At 49.0% G+C, this 17,572-nt stretch overlaps 1 protein-coding gene across 1 annotated transcript in view; it reads left to right on the top strand.

Annotated features, from left to right (window-relative positions):
- The window catches only part of LOXHD1 (lipoxygenase homology PLAT domains 1), a 188,122-nt gene extending 174,742 nt beyond the window's left edge, over window positions 1-13,380 (top strand). Inside the window, exons 39-41 of the mRNA XM_035270945.3 lie at window positions 4,208-4,340; window positions 5,685-5,843; window positions 11,361-13,380. Coding sequence (XP_035126836.3) covers window positions 4,208-4,340; window positions 5,685-5,843; window positions 11,361-11,841 — 773 coding nt within the window. The 3' untranslated portion in view covers window positions 11,842-13,380. The remainder of the gene's footprint in view (window positions 1-4,207; window positions 4,341-5,684; window positions 5,844-11,360) is intronic.
- The last annotated feature ends 4,192 nt before the right edge of the window (window positions 13,381-17,572 follow it).

The raw sequence follows: 17,572 nt of genomic DNA, 5'->3' as shown, positions 1-17,572 counted from the left end.
ACCCATGTTCTCAATAGGTCTTTACAATCCTACTTTATGAAATAGAGGGGGTGCAAATTCACATCTCTGTGTCATGGATAAGGCAAACAAAACCCCAGAAAGCTTAAGTGACACATCAAAGGCCCCCTGTACCACCCCAAGATGTCTTGTCCTTATTAGGCCTGGCTGGTACTCCAGACTAATCGATTGCACCATCTCATTTAGCTTCCTGTTCTCTACCTTCATCTCTAACTCTTGTTGACAATTCTAGAAGCTTCTCCCTGTTCTCTGCAACCATCTGCCTCTGCAGGTGATTCCAATGTGCAGCCAAAGCTGAAAACTATTGGCAATCTTTAAATAATACTAACGTCTGGTTCCTACTCCCAGAGATTATATGGTAATTGATCCAGGGTAAGGCCAGGACAGTAAAATCACATGCACATGTGTGTACATACATGCTTATGTACACACGCATGTACACACATGCACACACACCTGGAAGGACAGACATCTCTCTCTGGGACATCCTCTGGCAGGGCCAATGTCTTCCTCTCTGCATCTCTCCCGCTCCCTATGCTCCCACTCTCTATGCTTCCACCCTTGAGGCCTTTTAAGGCTACCCAGTCAGGCTTATCTGCAACATTTTCAGCCCAAATAACAGTCCAGTTTGTGAGTCAGCTCCCCAGGGATGGAACATTCACTGCTTGCTTCACCAGGCAGTTCAGCTAGAAAATCCATCTTCATATTTATGTTATTGAAGCATCCATCCTTTGGTAGTCCCAACAGAGTCAAACAGAAAATTCCAGGAGTGGTCAGGACTCTTGGTTGTATGTGCCTGAAACCCAGTCCTGAACTGGCTCCAGCAAAAGGGAGAGTATTGGTTCCCAGAACTTGGAAGTCTTGGGTGGCTCTAGCCGAGACTTAGCTGTCTCCAGAGACTCCAGTGGTCTCAGTATGTCTCTTTCTCTCTTCTCCTCTCAACTCTGTTTCCTCCCATGCATCAACTTTGTTTTAGTAGAGACTCTCTCCATAGTGGAAGTCAGCTGCTAGCAGCTCCAACCCCATACCATTCCAGCTTAACAGCCTCCAAGGAAGGGAAGAGAGCATCTCCTTGAGGAGGATTCTGACTAGCCAGGCCCAGGACTCTCAGCCCCATCCACTGATTGGCTAGGTGCCACTCTCAGCTGGTAGGAGCTTCCCAGCATAAACAATGGTCCTGAAACATAAGGCAGTAAAATCCAAATGCCCACTAGAAGCCCAACTATACTCATAGGATTTCTCCATGGCCATCATGTGCCCCAGCAGTTCTTATCTCAAGACTAAACACCTGTTTATTCTGCAGCTCCTTGAAGAATGTGACATTGGATCTTCCCTGCATCCTGCCCCTTTCCCTCTCAGTACATCCTGTATCACTCACTTGTTAGCCTCTGCAGATGCCATGCCCAGGATAAAGGCAAGATTTCAAGGGGGATCTGCTTACTCCTCTCCTGTCTTGCCTTTCAAACTACCACCCATGCCCCCTAAGCCCACAGTAGCTTGGCTGGTGGCCCCTTGATGCTGGTGACTTCCATATGCTTCTTCCTTTGCAAGTCTGCCAAGCGCCTTCCTCCAGTGGGACTTGTCCTCGGGTATGCCGACCCCACGGGAGATCTCTGTTAGATAGGACTCATCACTTTTACCTGCTCTGAATGTTTAAGTGTCTGATCCTCTTTCGTCTGTTCCTTCCCAGCAACCTGTGAACAAAGTTGAGAGTCATGCCTTCTACATTTTTAACAAGCCGCTTCATATGGGAAAGAAAGCAAGGTGAAAATACGTTGATTGAAGCTTCCTCTCAAAAGACCATGGATGCAACTGGCAACTTTTGTTTTTAATCTAACTAAATGTCCTTGCTTACAAACCTTGCTTCTCTACCTTATCCTTAGGACCACTAGGAAAGAATTCATTTCAATCCATGTAGGACACCCCACCCATATCATCTCTCATACCTCCTACTTGAGTTCATTGTGGTGATATGCAGGTTCCCAATGCTCCCTGCCACCCTCACTGATGCTGACCAACCATTTCCCTAACCACACCTAGGATCCCTCTTTGAATTCACCAGTGCCTGTTAGCAGAACAGACGATCGCCTCCCGTGGGAAAGCAGAAGGCAATGGTACAGCTCCCCTTGCTAGGATGGCTTTGAGTCCCTGGGTTGCAGAGCCCCTCCCTGCTGCAGTAAGGATGTGCTCCCTGAGGCTCTCTTCTCTATCAGAGGCTGCCTGTCTCTGCCTAGATTCACTCTATTTGTTTCAGGTAGCAGAGATTTCTCATTGAGAAAAGTTACTAAGGCAAAAGTGTGGCCGAGGGGCTGGGATTGGTGCTACATTGAACCTCAGATATGGCCATCTCTCCTCTTCATTATTTTTAATCATGTCTCTGAGATAAAGGCATAGAAACAGAGCCACACCTTTGGATCCAGAATCCCAGACTGTCAGTCATTCTGGTACTGCGGCAAGGGGTCTATGTCTGGGGATACTCCAGCCAGACACTTACTGTGTCCTCCAGGGTGCCAGCTCCATCCCTGGCCTGGTCCCTAGGAAATGAGCCTGGACCACATGCAACGCTCCCTCAGTATCTTGGCTTATGCTCTTTTCTTTGCCTGGAACATTCCTCCATTTTCTGCTGATTGTAATCAAGGCTCTTCTTTAGGGGCAAGCTCAAATGTCACCTCCTTCATGAAGCTTTCTGTGATTAGCTCAATCACTCACTTATTCATTCAGTCAACATTTATTGAGGATCTACTATGTGCCAGGCACTGTTCTGGGCACTTGAGAATCTATCAATGAGCAAAATGAAGACCCCTGTACTGATGGAGCTTATATTTAAGTAGGAGGGGAGACATACAATGACAATAAAGCAGTGAATAAATAAACTATGTAGCATATTAGAAGGTGCTAAGGACAAGAGAAAATAATGGAGCAACGTAAGGCAGACCAGGAGTGCAAGGGGATCAGGTTGCAATTTTTTTTTTTTTTTTTTTGAGACGGAGTTTCACTCTTGTTACCCAGGCTGGAGTGCAATGGTGCAATCTCAGCTCACTGCAACCTCCGCCTCCTGGGTTCAGGCAATTCTCCTGCCTCAGCCTCCTGAGTAGCTGGGATTACAGGCACGCGCCACCATACCCAGCTAATTTTTTGTGTTTTTAGTAGAGACGGGGTTTCACCATGTTGACCAGGATGGTCTCGATCTCTTGACCTTGTGATCCACCTGCCTTGGTCTCCCAAAGTGCTGGGATTACAGGCTTGAGCCACCGCGCCCAGCCCCAGGTTGCAGTTTTAATTAGACTGGTTGGATAGACATCTCTGAGACATGACTTTTGAGTAAGAACGAGAAGATGAGCCAGTGAGCTAAGCCACTATGGGTGGGGGAGGGAGAGGAAAAGAGGGAAGCACTTCAGGCAGAAAGACAGCATTGCAGAGCTCTAAGTCAAGAGCACACCTATGTGCTCTGGGTGCAGCTAGGAGGCAGGGTGGCTGGAGTCAACAAGAGAGAAAGTACCAGGACCTGAAGTGGGAGAAGAAATAGGGAGCCAGGTTTTCGTCTCACCCCATAGTACTTTGGCTCTTTTTTGCAAGGTTATCTACCACATTCTCTCATATGGTACACTCAGTGTTTGTATCTGGGGCTAGAGATTGAGTTCTAGGGTCACCCAGGGTCTAGTCCAGTCCTGGCCGTTGGCATCTACTTAACAAATGTTGGAGGAGTACATGCCAGCGCAGACACAATCGAGGGAGCAGAAGGGTGGGATGGAGTGACACAGACAGGATTCGAGTGGGACTGCTTGCAGGAGCAAGTGCAAGGGTCTTCTGGGTGCTTTGCCTGCCTGGGTCTTTCCCCTTTGCTTTTGCAGTGGGCCCCCCTTCTTCTCCCTTCTCAGCACTGATCTGCAGGCATCTCGGCCCTGTAGCTGAGTGTTTAGCCCCACCTCCTGCTGCATTCCCAGTGGCTCCCATATTTGCTTGCAAAGAGGTTGCCACTATAAATAAAATGAGTGTTTGCTGTAGCTCCAGAATCCAGGCAGGTTCTACCTACAACACCTCAATTGTGGTGATTTTAACCTGCCTCTCCCACCCCCAGGCTGCGGCCTAGGATCGAATGAAGGACCAGAGGCTGTTGCCCTCTTGCTCTTGCCCTGATGATGGGCACTGCTTCCCCTGTGCTGACCCTCCCCCACCTCCTCCATTACAGCCTACGAGATCGTCATAGAAACGGGCAACGGAGGAGAAACCAGGGAGAACGTCTGGCTCATCCTGGAGGGCAGGAAGAACCGATCCAAAGAGTTTCTCGTGGAAAATTCTTCTAGGCAGCGGGCCTTTAGGAAGTAGGAAGGGGAGGCCCACAGGGAAGTAGGGAGGGGGGTGGGTAGGTAAGAGAGGGCCCCAAGAATCTCCCCCTTAGGTGGGAGCCATAGGTACACAAATGGGCCTAACAAACAAGTACTTAGCACCTACTGTGTGCCAATCCTGTGCAAGCACCCAGGGGCTAAACAGGCAGTGGTGAAAGGGAAAGCATGGGACTGCATTTAATAGGAGCCCACCCTGTTGCCAGACAGTGCTACTCACTGCAAACGTTGCCCCACACCTGTGTGGACACGGACCACACCTCCTTCCATCAGAGCCACCTCTGAACTGCTCAGATGCCCACTCCATCTCCCCACTCCCTCCAGGACTGCGGAGATAGCCCCCACCTCCCCCTTAACTCCACTACATCTTTCTCTTAGTCCATTCTGGCTGCTGTAACAGAATACATCAGACTGGTAGCTTAGAAACAACAGAAATGTATTTCTCACAGTTCTAGAGGCTGGGGGTCCACGACCAAGGCACCAGCAAATCTGGTGTCTGGTGAGAGCCCGCCTCCTGGTTCATAGCCATCTTCTCACTGTGTCTTCAAAGGGCAGAAGGGGGACGAAGCTGTCCGGGGCCCCTTTTATCAGGGTATCAATCCCGTTCATGAGGGCTCAGCTCTCATGACCCAATCACCTCTCAAAGGCCCTACCTCTAAATACCATCACACTGGAGAATAGATTTCAACATATAAATTTCGGGGTGCTGGGATACAGACATTCCATTTATAGCAAACTTTTCTTCAAATATCTGCATCAGGATGAAGTCTGGGCTCCTTAGACTGGCACTTGCAGACCCCCACAGACTGCCTTCACCCCTGCCTTCTCCATCAGCTTTTCCCTCCCTGAACCCAAACTCCTCCCAAGCCAACATTCTCCCAGAAATATCTGCACCTCCACACCCTACTATTTCTACCCATGACTTTGCTAAGACATGTCTGTTTCAGGGGACTCTTCTCTTCCCCTCTTCCCTCTGCTAAGTCTTACCACCCGCCCCCCGCCCATCTCCATCCTGCATAACGATGTCATTCCCTTCCCCTCTTCCCTCTGCTAAGTCTCACCACCACCCCCCATCTCCATCCTGCATGATGTCACCATTCTTTGGTGCTGGGGCCAGGCAGCTAGTGGGGCTTTTTCATTGTGATTGTCTTGGTCCCAAACCAAACTGAACACCTCAAAGCCCCCAGGACTGCCATGAGGTCTCACTTGCCATCCCATCCCTGTTCCCTGGCCCAGTGCCTGGAATGCAGCAGACCCCTGACAAATGCTTACCTGCTTCAGTGGGCATAGGCAGCTCACAGACCACACCTTTGTTTCCTGCAGGGGGACCACAGACACGTTTGAGTTTGACAGCGTCTACTTGGGGGACATTGTCTCCCTCTGTGTGGGCCACCTCGCCAGGGAAGACCGGTTCATCCCCAAGAGGGAGCTCGTCTGGCATGTCAAGACCATCACTATCACTGAGATGGAGTACGGCAATGTGTATGTACTGAGCCTCTCCCCAAGGAAGTGCCAGTCCCTCAGCATGGGGCAGGGACTGAACTGGACCGTGGGCAAGAGAGCAGGGTGTGAGGAGATGTCTTCTTCAAGGTCAAGAGTACCCCATTCAGGAGACCTAGAAGGCAGGGAGGAAGGAGACAGCTGCATGGTTCTGAAGCTATCTGGACTGTGCATCTACTGCCAGAGGCAGAGGAGTGGGCCAGATAACCTTGGCTGCATCTAGCCTTTGAATCTAGGGATGCTTCCTAGGAAGAATACTGAGAAAGTCAAACAGTGCCACAGAGCAGAGACTTTTCTTGCCTTTCCGCTTCCCTCACTCTATAATGACAAAGAAACACAGCTTTGAAGCCTGCTATTTTCACAGTCATAGAGAAAACTCACCATCCATATGGGCAGAGTAGAGACCAGAGACAAGCTGGAATAATTCAATGGTCTACCTGCCTCCCAGTACCCCAGATAAGGGGCTTTGCATTCTCCCATCAGAGCCTTCTGGAGACTCAGACATTTATGGAAGACTAAAGGTCTTAGTTACCTGGGCAACATAGTCACAGTCATCAATTTGTCTAATTAAAACCACTTGGTAACCAAGCTGGAAGCCAGAAGCAGCCCTAAGGCTCTGGAAGGCAGGGAAGGTGCTGAGAAGGAGCCAGGGGAGGGTAGAAAGGGGAATCCAAGGTCGAGGCTTGCAAAGGGTAAGCAAAAGCTGAGTGCACAGCTCACGGGGCCAGAACCACCGTGGACCCTCCCACATCTGCACCTCTCCTTGGGGCTGGCCCTGCTCTTACCACACCCTAGAGCCTTCACTGCACAAGGAAAGGTAGCCCCTGCCTGCACAGAAGCAGCAGCCAGGCTGGACCCAGGCAGGGCCCTCAGCTATGGGCTCTGGCCTTCAGGAGCCCAGGCTTCTCAAAGCCACATCTGTCCAACCTGCAGCTCCCTAGATTTGGCTCCCTGAGACCAAGCAATGCCTTGGGAATTTGGCAGAAGAGGTTCTGACCTCTGCTTAGACTGACATAACAAAATATCAGAGAGTGGGTGGCTTTAACAACAGAAAGCTATTTCTCACAGCTGTAGAGGCAAGAAGTCTGAGATCAGGGTTCCAGCAAGGTGGGATTCTGAGAGGACTCTTTCTGGCCTGCAAATGGCCACCTTCTCTCTGTGTCCTTACATGGCCAAGAGAGAGCTCTGATTTCTCTTCCTCTTAGCGTAAGGGCACTAATTCCACCATGAGGGCCTCAGCCTCATAACCTCGTCTAAACCTAATTACCTCTCAAAGGCCCCCATCTCCAAATATCATTGCCTTAGTGGTGGCAGCTTCAACGTATAAACTTGGGAAAACACAACTCTGTTCATAGCAACTTCCCTCATGAGCTGTGGCATTATTTGCTGGGTCTTCTAGAGAAAACCCAGCTCAAGTACAATAAGTTCTGTAGGAGTGACTCTATGTTGCTGCTAGGACCAGTACTGATGAGGACTTGGTAGCTGAGACACTAGCCCAGAAGAGAGAATGACTCACTGAGCAAGTCAGGGCTGGGTCTAAGCCCTCTCTGCGGCTCAGTACTGCCTCCCATCCAAACGGATTGTGTCTGCTGATACTACGTCTCTGGAAACTCTCCAAAATAAACAAAACAAAACAAAATAATCACCCCCACATTACCCTTAAGCCCACAATGTTGGCCGAGAAAGAGAGTTCTCAGCACCACCTGGCACCTTCCTGTCTTAGGAGGAAAGGGAGGCAAAGGCCCAGCTGTGAGCTTCCTGTCCCACAGTCCTGGGCCCGAGCTATAGGATTTTCCATCCTATGGAAGAAGAAGCTTCTCCAAAGCGAAGCATCTTTCCCTTGAGCCTCAGGAATGCAGCCTGTTGTTGGTTGTCACCAGGGCTGGAATGGGAGGAGGAGATAACTGTGAGCGGGGGGGCTCTTCTTGAAGTGAAGGGGTTGCAGGAGGTCCAGGCCCCTGGATACTAGCGCTGTCACCTGGTCAACTGTGTGGCCTCCAGCAGTTACCTAGCACCTCCTTGTGCTTTATGCTGCTCTTTGGGAGGAGAGCTAGATGTTCTGTGGGGTCTAGGGAAGACAGACAATGGCAGTGGTGTTAGCCCAGGAGCTCTCTGAAGTCATGCCCTAGCCCATCCCTGCCTGCCTACAGTTCTCAAGCCTGTGGTCTCTGCTGTATGAAAAACCTGTCTCTTGCAGAAATATCACCTTCGTCCAGAAAAAGGACTTTGCAGGCATGCTTAATCGTGGTGACAATTCACATGGCCTCATTCTAGAAGGCACCTACATTCTGTGTTATAAAACCACTTGCTTAATGCTGCGTATAACATCCACAGTTTCTTTCCTGCCACCACGTTAGCCATATTCGGATTTCCATTAGTTACAAATGAATTTAATCTCAATCTCTCATATACACAATAACTAGATTTCCATCTCCCAGCTATTTCCATCCTGAGCCCTCTTTTGCAGTGTGCTTTTGACCTTCCTGACCGGTTCTTACTCATCACTAGTAGCCTCAGGATTTGGGTGGAAGGTCACACAAAGGGAAGTTTATCCCAGTAGCATATCTAATATACAACCATAAAAATTCAAATAATACAGAAACATATATAAAAGAAAGTAAACATTGCTTACAGCCCTGCTTATCAGAGGTGGCCACTGTGATGGGCATTTTGGTGACCCCATTCTCTCTGGCATTTTTCTAATACACAATGTTCACAGACGTGTGCTTATATTATACATGGTTTTGAATATGTATACTTCCCTCTGCTCATTTTTCTCTGTTTTTGCCTGTACTCTGGCTGGACACCTTCCCCCTTTTCTAGCAGGAGCAGCCTGCTACATATCCTTCCAAAGCCAGAGCTTTGTGTAAGTCCATAGGGCCCGCATGTTGGTGATCCTATAATTATGTCTATCAGAAAACATTTCCTTATATCTACACCAGGGAATATTTTTCAGCCATCAAAAATAATGAATTAAATACATACCAGATGACTTGGAGCAATTCCCAGGAAGTATTATTGAGTGAGAAAAGTGAGACACAGGAAAACATGTCTTCTGTGATGCCGTTTTGTAAAGGGAACACTGACATCCCCATATGTCTATGTATACGTGGGTCTGCGCCGGGTTGGGTGAAATGGAGGGAAATTTGGCAGCTATACCCTCAACTGTTACACGGGTTATCTGAGGAGAAGGGATGCTGAAGTGAGAGGAAGGAGAAAGAGAGAGAGCCAAGCAAAGAGGGAGCAATAAAAAAAGTACATTTAGAAAAGTATGCATATGATCAGATGATTTGTGTATTTATATAGAATTATGCATATTAGTGGGCATATGCATAAAGAAATACATTTTAAGAGAATTCTAAAACAACGTAAGTATATCCTCCTCTGAGAAACTGTAGTATGTAACAACAATCCAAATTTATCAAGTGATAAATTGGGGGAAGAAGGATCTCAAAACAGAATAAGGATTTCCTGCAAATATCTTTAAATGGCTTATTCTTCAGGGCCAGGCAGGCTGTGGCTCTGGGTCACCTTAAGCAGTGACTTTTCTTCTCCAAGCCTCAGCTCCTCCTTCCATGAAATGGGAGGATGATGCCCAGAGCTGTTGTGGGAGCGAATGAGACTCAAGAATGCAAAATCCTGGAGTTGTGTGAGCAGGCAAAAACCAAAGGTGGTTTTTTAAGTTTCTATTAAAAGTGTTCATCTAAAATAGGGTTTGATTTTGCACCATCGGGCACACCTTTTCAGTGCTGCATTGCTGAAGTCGTTAGCCAGCACCAAGACTGCTTGTTTTCAAAGGTGTTAGTATATTAGCAATTTGGAGTGAAAAGAAACCATAGCAATTGTTCAGTCCAAACCTCCAGCTTTGCCAATGGGAAAATCAAGATCTGGGTAGGAGATGTGACTTGTCCATAGTCACACGGGTGGCAGGTAGCAGGGCTGGGACAGACCTGTGCAGCATTTTCCCACCATGCTGTCTGGCTTTTTCTTTTATAATTCCTGAACCCACCATCATTACCCAGAGGCTAAAATTAGGGATGTACAAAAGAAGGCTTGGGAGAACTTCTTGGTCCAAGACCATTCTCTCAGCTCTAGATTTGCTTCTGCTTGTGATGGCTTCTTCAGTAGAGGACTTCCTCTCTCCTTGTGCTCTGCAGTCCATGCACACACACACACACACACACACACACACACACTCTCACATGCACATCTACACAAACTCTTAATTCAGCACAGGCAAGTGTAAGCAATTTGGTAGCACATATTTAATAGTCATATTTCCACTTGGTTTTGCCTAAAATTATCACTCTGGATTCAGCAACTTCCTCTAAAGGTGTCAACACCAGGAACAAACATTAACCAATCCCTTTGAGGGAGCAAGGGTATCTGCAGATTGGAGTGAGCTTGGGAAAGAGCAGGTGACAGGTGAGAGAGGAAAACAGCTGTGTGCAGTGACTCACACCTGTAATCCTAGTGCTCTGGGAGGCCAGCGCATGAGGATTGCTTGAGGTCAGAAGTTTCAGATTAGCCCTGGAAATATGGTGAGACCCTATCTCTACAAAAATAAAATTTAAAAATTAGCTGGGCATGATAGTACATGCCTGTAGTTCCATGTCGTTCCAGTTAGACAAGAGGCTGAGGCAGGAGGATTACTTGAGTTGGAGGTTATAGTGAGCTATGACTGCACCACTGCAATCCGACCTGGGCAGCAAACTGATACCCTGTCTCTAAAGAAAATAAAAATTAACAATACCAGAAAAATGAATAAAGGAAAACACAAAGGAGAGGAGAATCAGATCATGAGGAGTTTTGCAGACCACTATAAAGTCTTTGACCTTTACTTGATGTGGGAAGCCACTGGAGGGTTCTCAGCAGGGAAGGACCTACTTGGGCTTACACCTCAGCATGATCACATGGCTGCTACATAGAGAATTGCCCACAGGTAGCAAAAAGCTGGAAGGCCGCTTAGGAGGCTCTTGATAATTTCCAGGTAGGAGATGATGGTGACTTGGAGCCAAGTAGCAGCAGGGCAGATAGATACTGGATAGTTTTCAGGTGGGCTGGTTCTGGATATACCTTAAAAGTCAGGTCAACAGGATTTGCTTATGGATTGGACATGAAGTATGAGGGGCAAAAAAGAAGTGGAAGAAAAAGTGGAGATGCCTGTCCATGGTGACTTTTCACTGAAGCATGCACACACATGGTTTCGGACTCTTGCGGGAGGAGGAGAGGTGAAGGCAACGGCAGCTTTCTGTCTGAGGGCTGCTGTTGTGGCTGGTGTTTAGACTTTCACAAATGCCTGTGCAGGTTCACCCCACACTGTCCTCTTGTTTAGGATCTGAGACACTCCAAACTCAAGTTTAACCAAACATCCAGCTCCAATGTCTCATCACCTTGGGAAGGGATCATTTATGGATAAGCAAGGGGATCTGGGAAGGGAGCAGCCTTGGCTGGGGTCTGCTGAGCCCCTCCACCTCCTCTCTCCCACCTCTCTGCCAGGTACTTCTTTAACTGCGACTGCCTCATCCCCCTCAAGAGGAAGAGGAAGTACTTCAAGGTGTTTGAGGTTACCAAGACTACAGAGAGCTTTACCAGCAAGATCCAGAGCCTGGTGCCTGTCAAGTACGAAGTCATAGTGACAACAGGCTATGAGCCAGGGGCAGGGACTGACGCCAATGTCTTCGTGACCATCTTTGGGGCCAATGGGGACACAGGCAAGCGGGAGCTGAAGCAGAAAATGCGCAACCTCTTCGAGCGGGGCAGCACGGACCGCTTCTTCCTGGAGACGCTGGAGCTAGGTGAGCTGCGCAAGGTCCGCCTGGAACATGACAGCAGTGGCTACTGTGCGGGCTGGCTGGTGGAGAAGGTGGAGGTCACCAACACCAGCACTGGCGTGGCCACCATCTTCAACTGCGGCAGGTGGCTGGACAAGAAGCGGGGGGATGGGCTCACCTGGAGAGATCTCTTCCCTTCTGTCTGAGGGGCTAGAGCCCCCCCTCACTGAGGTACCCCATCACACATTTCTGCCCTCTGCCTTGGTGATCAGCAGCCCTCCCAAGCCTCTGGGGTTGGCCCTGGGGGCCAGCAGGCCACTGAGAACTTCCTGGGGTCCTGCTCCCCTTCATACCCCCATTTCTTGAACCTACAGTGATCATCATTAGCATGTGTCATAATCCATGGCTGCCCAAAAGTAACTTGTTGTATTTCCTTTTTCTGTAGTAACAGTAGTGACCAGGCTGGGACTTGCTGCAGAGTGTGGGTGAGAAATTGAGGCCTTACCCAGGGGATAGAAGTGGGGAAGGAGAGGCCATGGAGATGTATTTTAAGCAAAAACTAATTGACACTTTTCCCCCAAAAAGCTGGGCTAATTAAATTATTACCAACCACATCCTATAAAGAACTCATCTCAGCATCTGCTTGCTAAGAAGTGTATGCTTTTCCCCTGTTTCAATAAATCCAGTGGCAAATGGAGAAAAACATCAGGAGGAAGTGTTTTATCAGGGGGATTATGAGCCTGTGAAAAGCAGCTAATTCTTTCCTTCACTTTATTGAGAATGCATTGGCAGATGCCTGCTGGTTATCCCAGCCTGCACTAACAGTTAGGACGAGGCACAGAGGTGATAGGGACGGCACCTGCAATAGCCTGGTCACTGCCGCTCTAAGGCCAGGAGGGAAAGCAGGGTTATTGAGGTTATTTGGTGAGTATCACCTGTGGCTCTCCATAGGTAGAGTTTGGACTGATTGCTGAGAGAGGCTTGGGAACAAAGTGAAGGCCTGGTCTCTGCCCTCAAAGGGAATGTGACTTTGATGGAAAGGCAGCAGGAGAACTGCACATTTGAGTACCCACGCAGATTCACACATGCACACACACTCCCTGATCGGCAGTCACAAAGTCACAGCAAGACTTCGCAGAGCTCAGCACCTAACATCTGATTTTCCTGCAGAGAAAAGGATGGCAGCAAGGTGGCTCAGGCTAGAAAATGTCCCTACAGGACTGGTGTTTCTGCCGCTTTTCGGTCCCTGCACCCTCTGTACCACATAGGTCTAAACTCACAGTGAGGCTTCAGGACCCTGAGGCAAGTTCAGTCCCCTCTCAGAGATCTCTTGGAGAGAGGTTAAATGCACAGGCTCTGTGGGCAGCCTGCTTGGGTTTAAATCCCAGTTCTGCCTCTTTGGAACTGTGAGAACTTGGGTGCGCTATTTTCTCTCTCTGGGCCTCAGTTTCCTTATCTGTAAGACAGGGAGAATGATAATAATGCCCGCCTTGTAGATTATAATGAGGACTAAATGAGTTCATGTGTATGTAGTTTTAATTCAGTGCCTAAACCAGATAGTATATCCGCCATGCTGAACACGCAGGACTCAGGGGGATGGGGAGGGGAAGATGGAATCATTAAACAGCTAGTTTCCATCTCTTTCTGTGGAACTGGTTTTTCCCCTGTCCCTAGATGAAAATTTAGACAAGCCTCACAACTCCTGTGGACTCCAGTAGGTAATAAAAAGTCCAACAAACACTTTAGGTCATGAAATCCATCTCCATTCTGTAATTTAAATGTCCAGCCCCAATATAAAGGTTAAGACATCAAACTTAAATTGAGTCTCCTGCCGTCTCCCAGCTCAGTCCCATCACAGGTGGGCCCCACAGTGAGGAAGGGGCATGAGTGTGTGTGCATGTGTGTGTGTGCAGTGAGTGTACGGTGTGATGTGCAGGTATGGTGTGTGTGAATGTATATGTGTACACATTATGGTGTGTGCCCGTATGTGAATCTCTGTGTGTGCATGTGTGTGTACATGAACGTGGGTGTGTGTGGTGTATGTGTGTGAGAGCATTGTGTGCACAAGTGTGTGTAGGTGTGTGTGCATGCATGTGAATCTGTGCATGTGTATACGAGTGTGGGTGTGGCATGTGCATGTGTGTATTTGAAGGCATGTGTGTGTACACATGAGTGCAGTGTGGTATATGCATGCATATGAATCTGTACACAAGTGTGGATATTGATGTGGTATGTGCATGCCTGTGAATCTGTGTGTGTGTGTGTGTGTGTACTTGAGTGTGGATGTGGGTGTGCTGTACATGCATGTGAATCTGTGTGTGTGTACATGAGTATGGATGTGGTGTGTGCCTGCATGTGTGTGTGTGTGTGTGTGTGTGTGAGTCAGCCTCCCCTCCCTTTCCCTGCTATGCCCTGTCCCTCCTCCTCCTGCCTGTTGGTGAGCCAGGGTTTCGGGCTCCTGCAGGAGGAGGAGAGGTGAAAGCAGTGGGCAGCTTCCTGTCTGAGGGCTGCTATTGTAGCTGGTATCTTTGTTTCCAGACCTGGCAGGTGTCTAGACTTTCACGAGTGCTTCTGCAGATTCACCCTCCACACTGTCCTCTTGTTTAGGATCTGAGACACTCCACAAGAGGCCCTCGGGCACCCTTTGCTCTGACACACTCCGGCCGTTCAGGCCACTCACCTCTCTGTGACCAGAGCCAGCCCATCTCTCACCCCTGCCATGTCTCCAGAGGGGGCAGGCTGCTTTTCTGCCGTGTGTGGGTGGACACACCCACTCTCACATAGTCCTGCTGAAGCCCCAGTCACTTGCCTTGGATTCAAGGGCAGCCAGGAGGCAGGCCCCATGCTCATCCCCACAGCCGCCCTCTCAGGATGACCTGCCCTCGCATCCACTGCCTCCTCCCAGCCTCCCCATTCTCTGTCAGAACCTGGAAGGGGACGTGCGGCCCAGAGTCTAAACTGGTTCTCTGCCCTGTCCTTCTGTCAAGAGCTGCACAGGGGTCTCACCTCAGAGTGTGGCATCAGTGGGTGACTCAGTCACCGGGGGTACAGGAGGAGCCTGTTACCATCCTGTGGCTGCTGTGTCCTGTTAATGTTGGCTTACCATTGATGGGGTAGTGCCAGCCTGGCTCAGCAACATACCCCAGGACCCTAGCCAGCTTTCCTGCCATTCTTTCCCTGCCCGACCTGCTCGGCTTTCCTCCAAGGACTTGTTGGAATCTGAGAAAACTATTGCTTTGAGAGCTCCATTAAAATTCATTAATACCTTTAGTCCATTCCGGGGCACTTTCTTACCCACAGGCCTCCCCACCCCACACCCCCTGCCTGGTTCTCCAAGTCCCTGGACCTAGGCCATCTCCATCTGGGCAAATCGCCCACAGCTCTGTGCCTAGCAGGGTGCCCCCCCAGCAATGCCACACACACTGTCCTCTCTGCTGTCCTCTGCCTGAGCTGACCTCTGCCTAAAGTCTCCTTGCCACCCATCCACTCCTTCACGCTGCCAGGCACTGTGCTTCACCTAATTTTTATTATTATTTGTTTTATTTTGTTTTTTTGAGATGGAGTCTCACTCTGTCACCCAGGCTGGAGTGCAGTGGAGTGATCTCAGCTCACTGAAACCTCCACTTCCTGAATTCAAGAGATTCTTTTGCCTCAGCCTCCCAAACAACTAAAAATAGCCAGGTATGGTGGCATACCCAGCTAGTTTTTGTGTTTTTAGTTGAGACAGGGTTTTACCATGTTGGCCAAGCTGGTCCTGAATTCCTGACCTCAGGTGATCAGCCCACCTCAGACTCCCAAAGTGCTGGGATTACAGGCATGAACCACTGCTCCCGGCCCGCGTTCTTTTTTTTTAATTGATGCACAATAATTATACGCATCTATGGGGTGCATGTGATATTTTGATACATGTATACAATCTGTAATGATTAAATTAGGCTAATTGGCACATTCATCACCTGGAACATTTATCATTTCCTTGTGTTGGGAACATTTCAAATCTCCTCTTCCAGCTAATTTGAAATATACAACAAATTATTGTTAACTGGAGTTACCATACTGCACTATAAAACTCTAGAACATATTCCTCCTGTCTGACTTCAGGTGTGTACCCATGAACCACCCTCTCTTTATTCCTCCCAACTCAATTCCCAGATTCTGGTAACTATCATTCTACTCTCTACCTCCATTAGAACAACTTCTTTAACTCCCACTTCTGAGTGAGATCGTGACCTGTGGTCCTGCTGCTGAAGGGCAGTGGCAGCAGTCCAGGGCAGGCAGCCCTCAGGCTCTGAGGAGCACACACTTCAGGTCCCTTTGTCCCTAGGGGAGTCTCCTTGGCATGCTGCATCGCCCATTCCCCAAGGTATAGGATGCTATGTGAGCTAGAGTGCTGGGGACCCAGTCACACTCCTGGGTCATGATGCTACAGCCCTCTGGTAAGATGTGTGGGTTGTGAGTGGGTCTCCAGGGATGTGGAGATTGTTGGGCCCAGGGCAGGATGCAGTCTGGTGGTGGCTGGGTTCTGAAGATGGTGCTGTGCTGCAGCTGCTTTGGTCTCAGAGGGTGTGCAGACCCAGCATTAACTCGATCACTGGAGCAGTGCAGTCATGCGGACTCCAGGCAGCTCTCCATACTTGTCTCAGAGCCCATGAGTTCTGAGGGGCTCTCCCATGGTAAGGACTGCAGAAGCCTGCAGTATAATGTGGACCACTGGGGATCCCTTGCTTATCTCTTCCCCTCCTGGCTCCGAGCCAATCCCTGCCCTCTCCTTCCATGCTTTGGAAGTTCCCTGTCACTTCCCTGCTGAATTCTAGTGTTCTCTCTTGGAAGCTCTATTTGATGTGTAGTTATCTACTCTCAGTTTTGGTCATACTTGGTGGAGGGGACAAGTTCTGGGCCCCTCTAGTCAGCCTTTTGGAGTCCCCTTCCCTGTGCATCACATTCTTTACATCTCAACTCAAGGCCTCCAATCAGTCCAGGAAACATTTCCATTACCCCTCCCCAAAGACAGAGCTAGAAGCCCACCCACATCTATGAGGGGTATGTTGGAATTGTGTGTCTCCTCATGTGTCTTCCCAACTGGATTGTGAGTCCTTAATGAGAAAAGCTAGGTGTCATTTCTCTGTAACCCCAGTGCTTAGCACAGCATGGGTACTAAATGCATGTGTGGTGAATGGATGGATAGATGGATAAATGATTGGTGTAGGTGGGTGGATGGGTGGATGAATGGATGGATGGATGGATGGATGGATGAATGGATGGGTGGATGGGTGGGTGGGTGGGTGGGTGGATGGATGGGTAAATGGGTGTGTGAGTGGGTGAAAGGGGGGATGGATGGGTAAATGGGTGGCTGGGTGGCTGACTGGCTTACTAGCTGACTGGTTGGCTGGAAGGATGAAGGGATAAGTGAATAAATGGGTGAGAGGGTAGATGAAGGAGTGGATAGGTGGATGGATAGATGAAGAGTTGGTAGGTGGATGGATGTGTGTAGGTAGATGAGTCTATTTCATGGCTTGGAATACTTTCTGTGATGAAATTCATCCCAGCTCAAGGACTTGAGGAAGCCCAATCTCATCATCTGTGATCAGAATACTCTTCTTGATCCCTCAACTATTGCCCAAGTGCCCCTTAGGCAGTCTTAGTCATTTCTCCAGAGACCTATTACCTAAACTTCTAGCAGCCCAGCTCTGCTTTTAATGGAATTCCCAAGGCTGGGAACTTCAGATTTCAAACCCTCCTTGGGGCATGCACATTATGTTTTGAGTGATAGTGGCCCTGGGCTCACCCCTGGGGTGAATGGAAGAGAAGACTGTTGAGGGCATCCATGGAACCCTTTGCCTCAGGGATCTTCTATATGTCATTGTGGCTGTGGGAGGACAACACCAGGAGTCTTGGTCCATCCTACAGCCATTCAGTAGAAGTTACCCTGGCTCATTT

This window comes from Callithrix jacchus, chromosome 13 (genome assembly GCF_049354715.1).
Source record: "Callithrix jacchus isolate 240 chromosome 13, calJac240_pri, whole genome shotgun sequence".
Classification (NCBI taxonomy): Eukaryota; Metazoa; Chordata; class Mammalia; order Primates; family Cebidae; genus Callithrix; species Callithrix jacchus.
The sequence above is the reverse complement of the archived record's forward strand: the minus strand, read 5'-3'. Positions and strand labels throughout refer to the sequence as shown.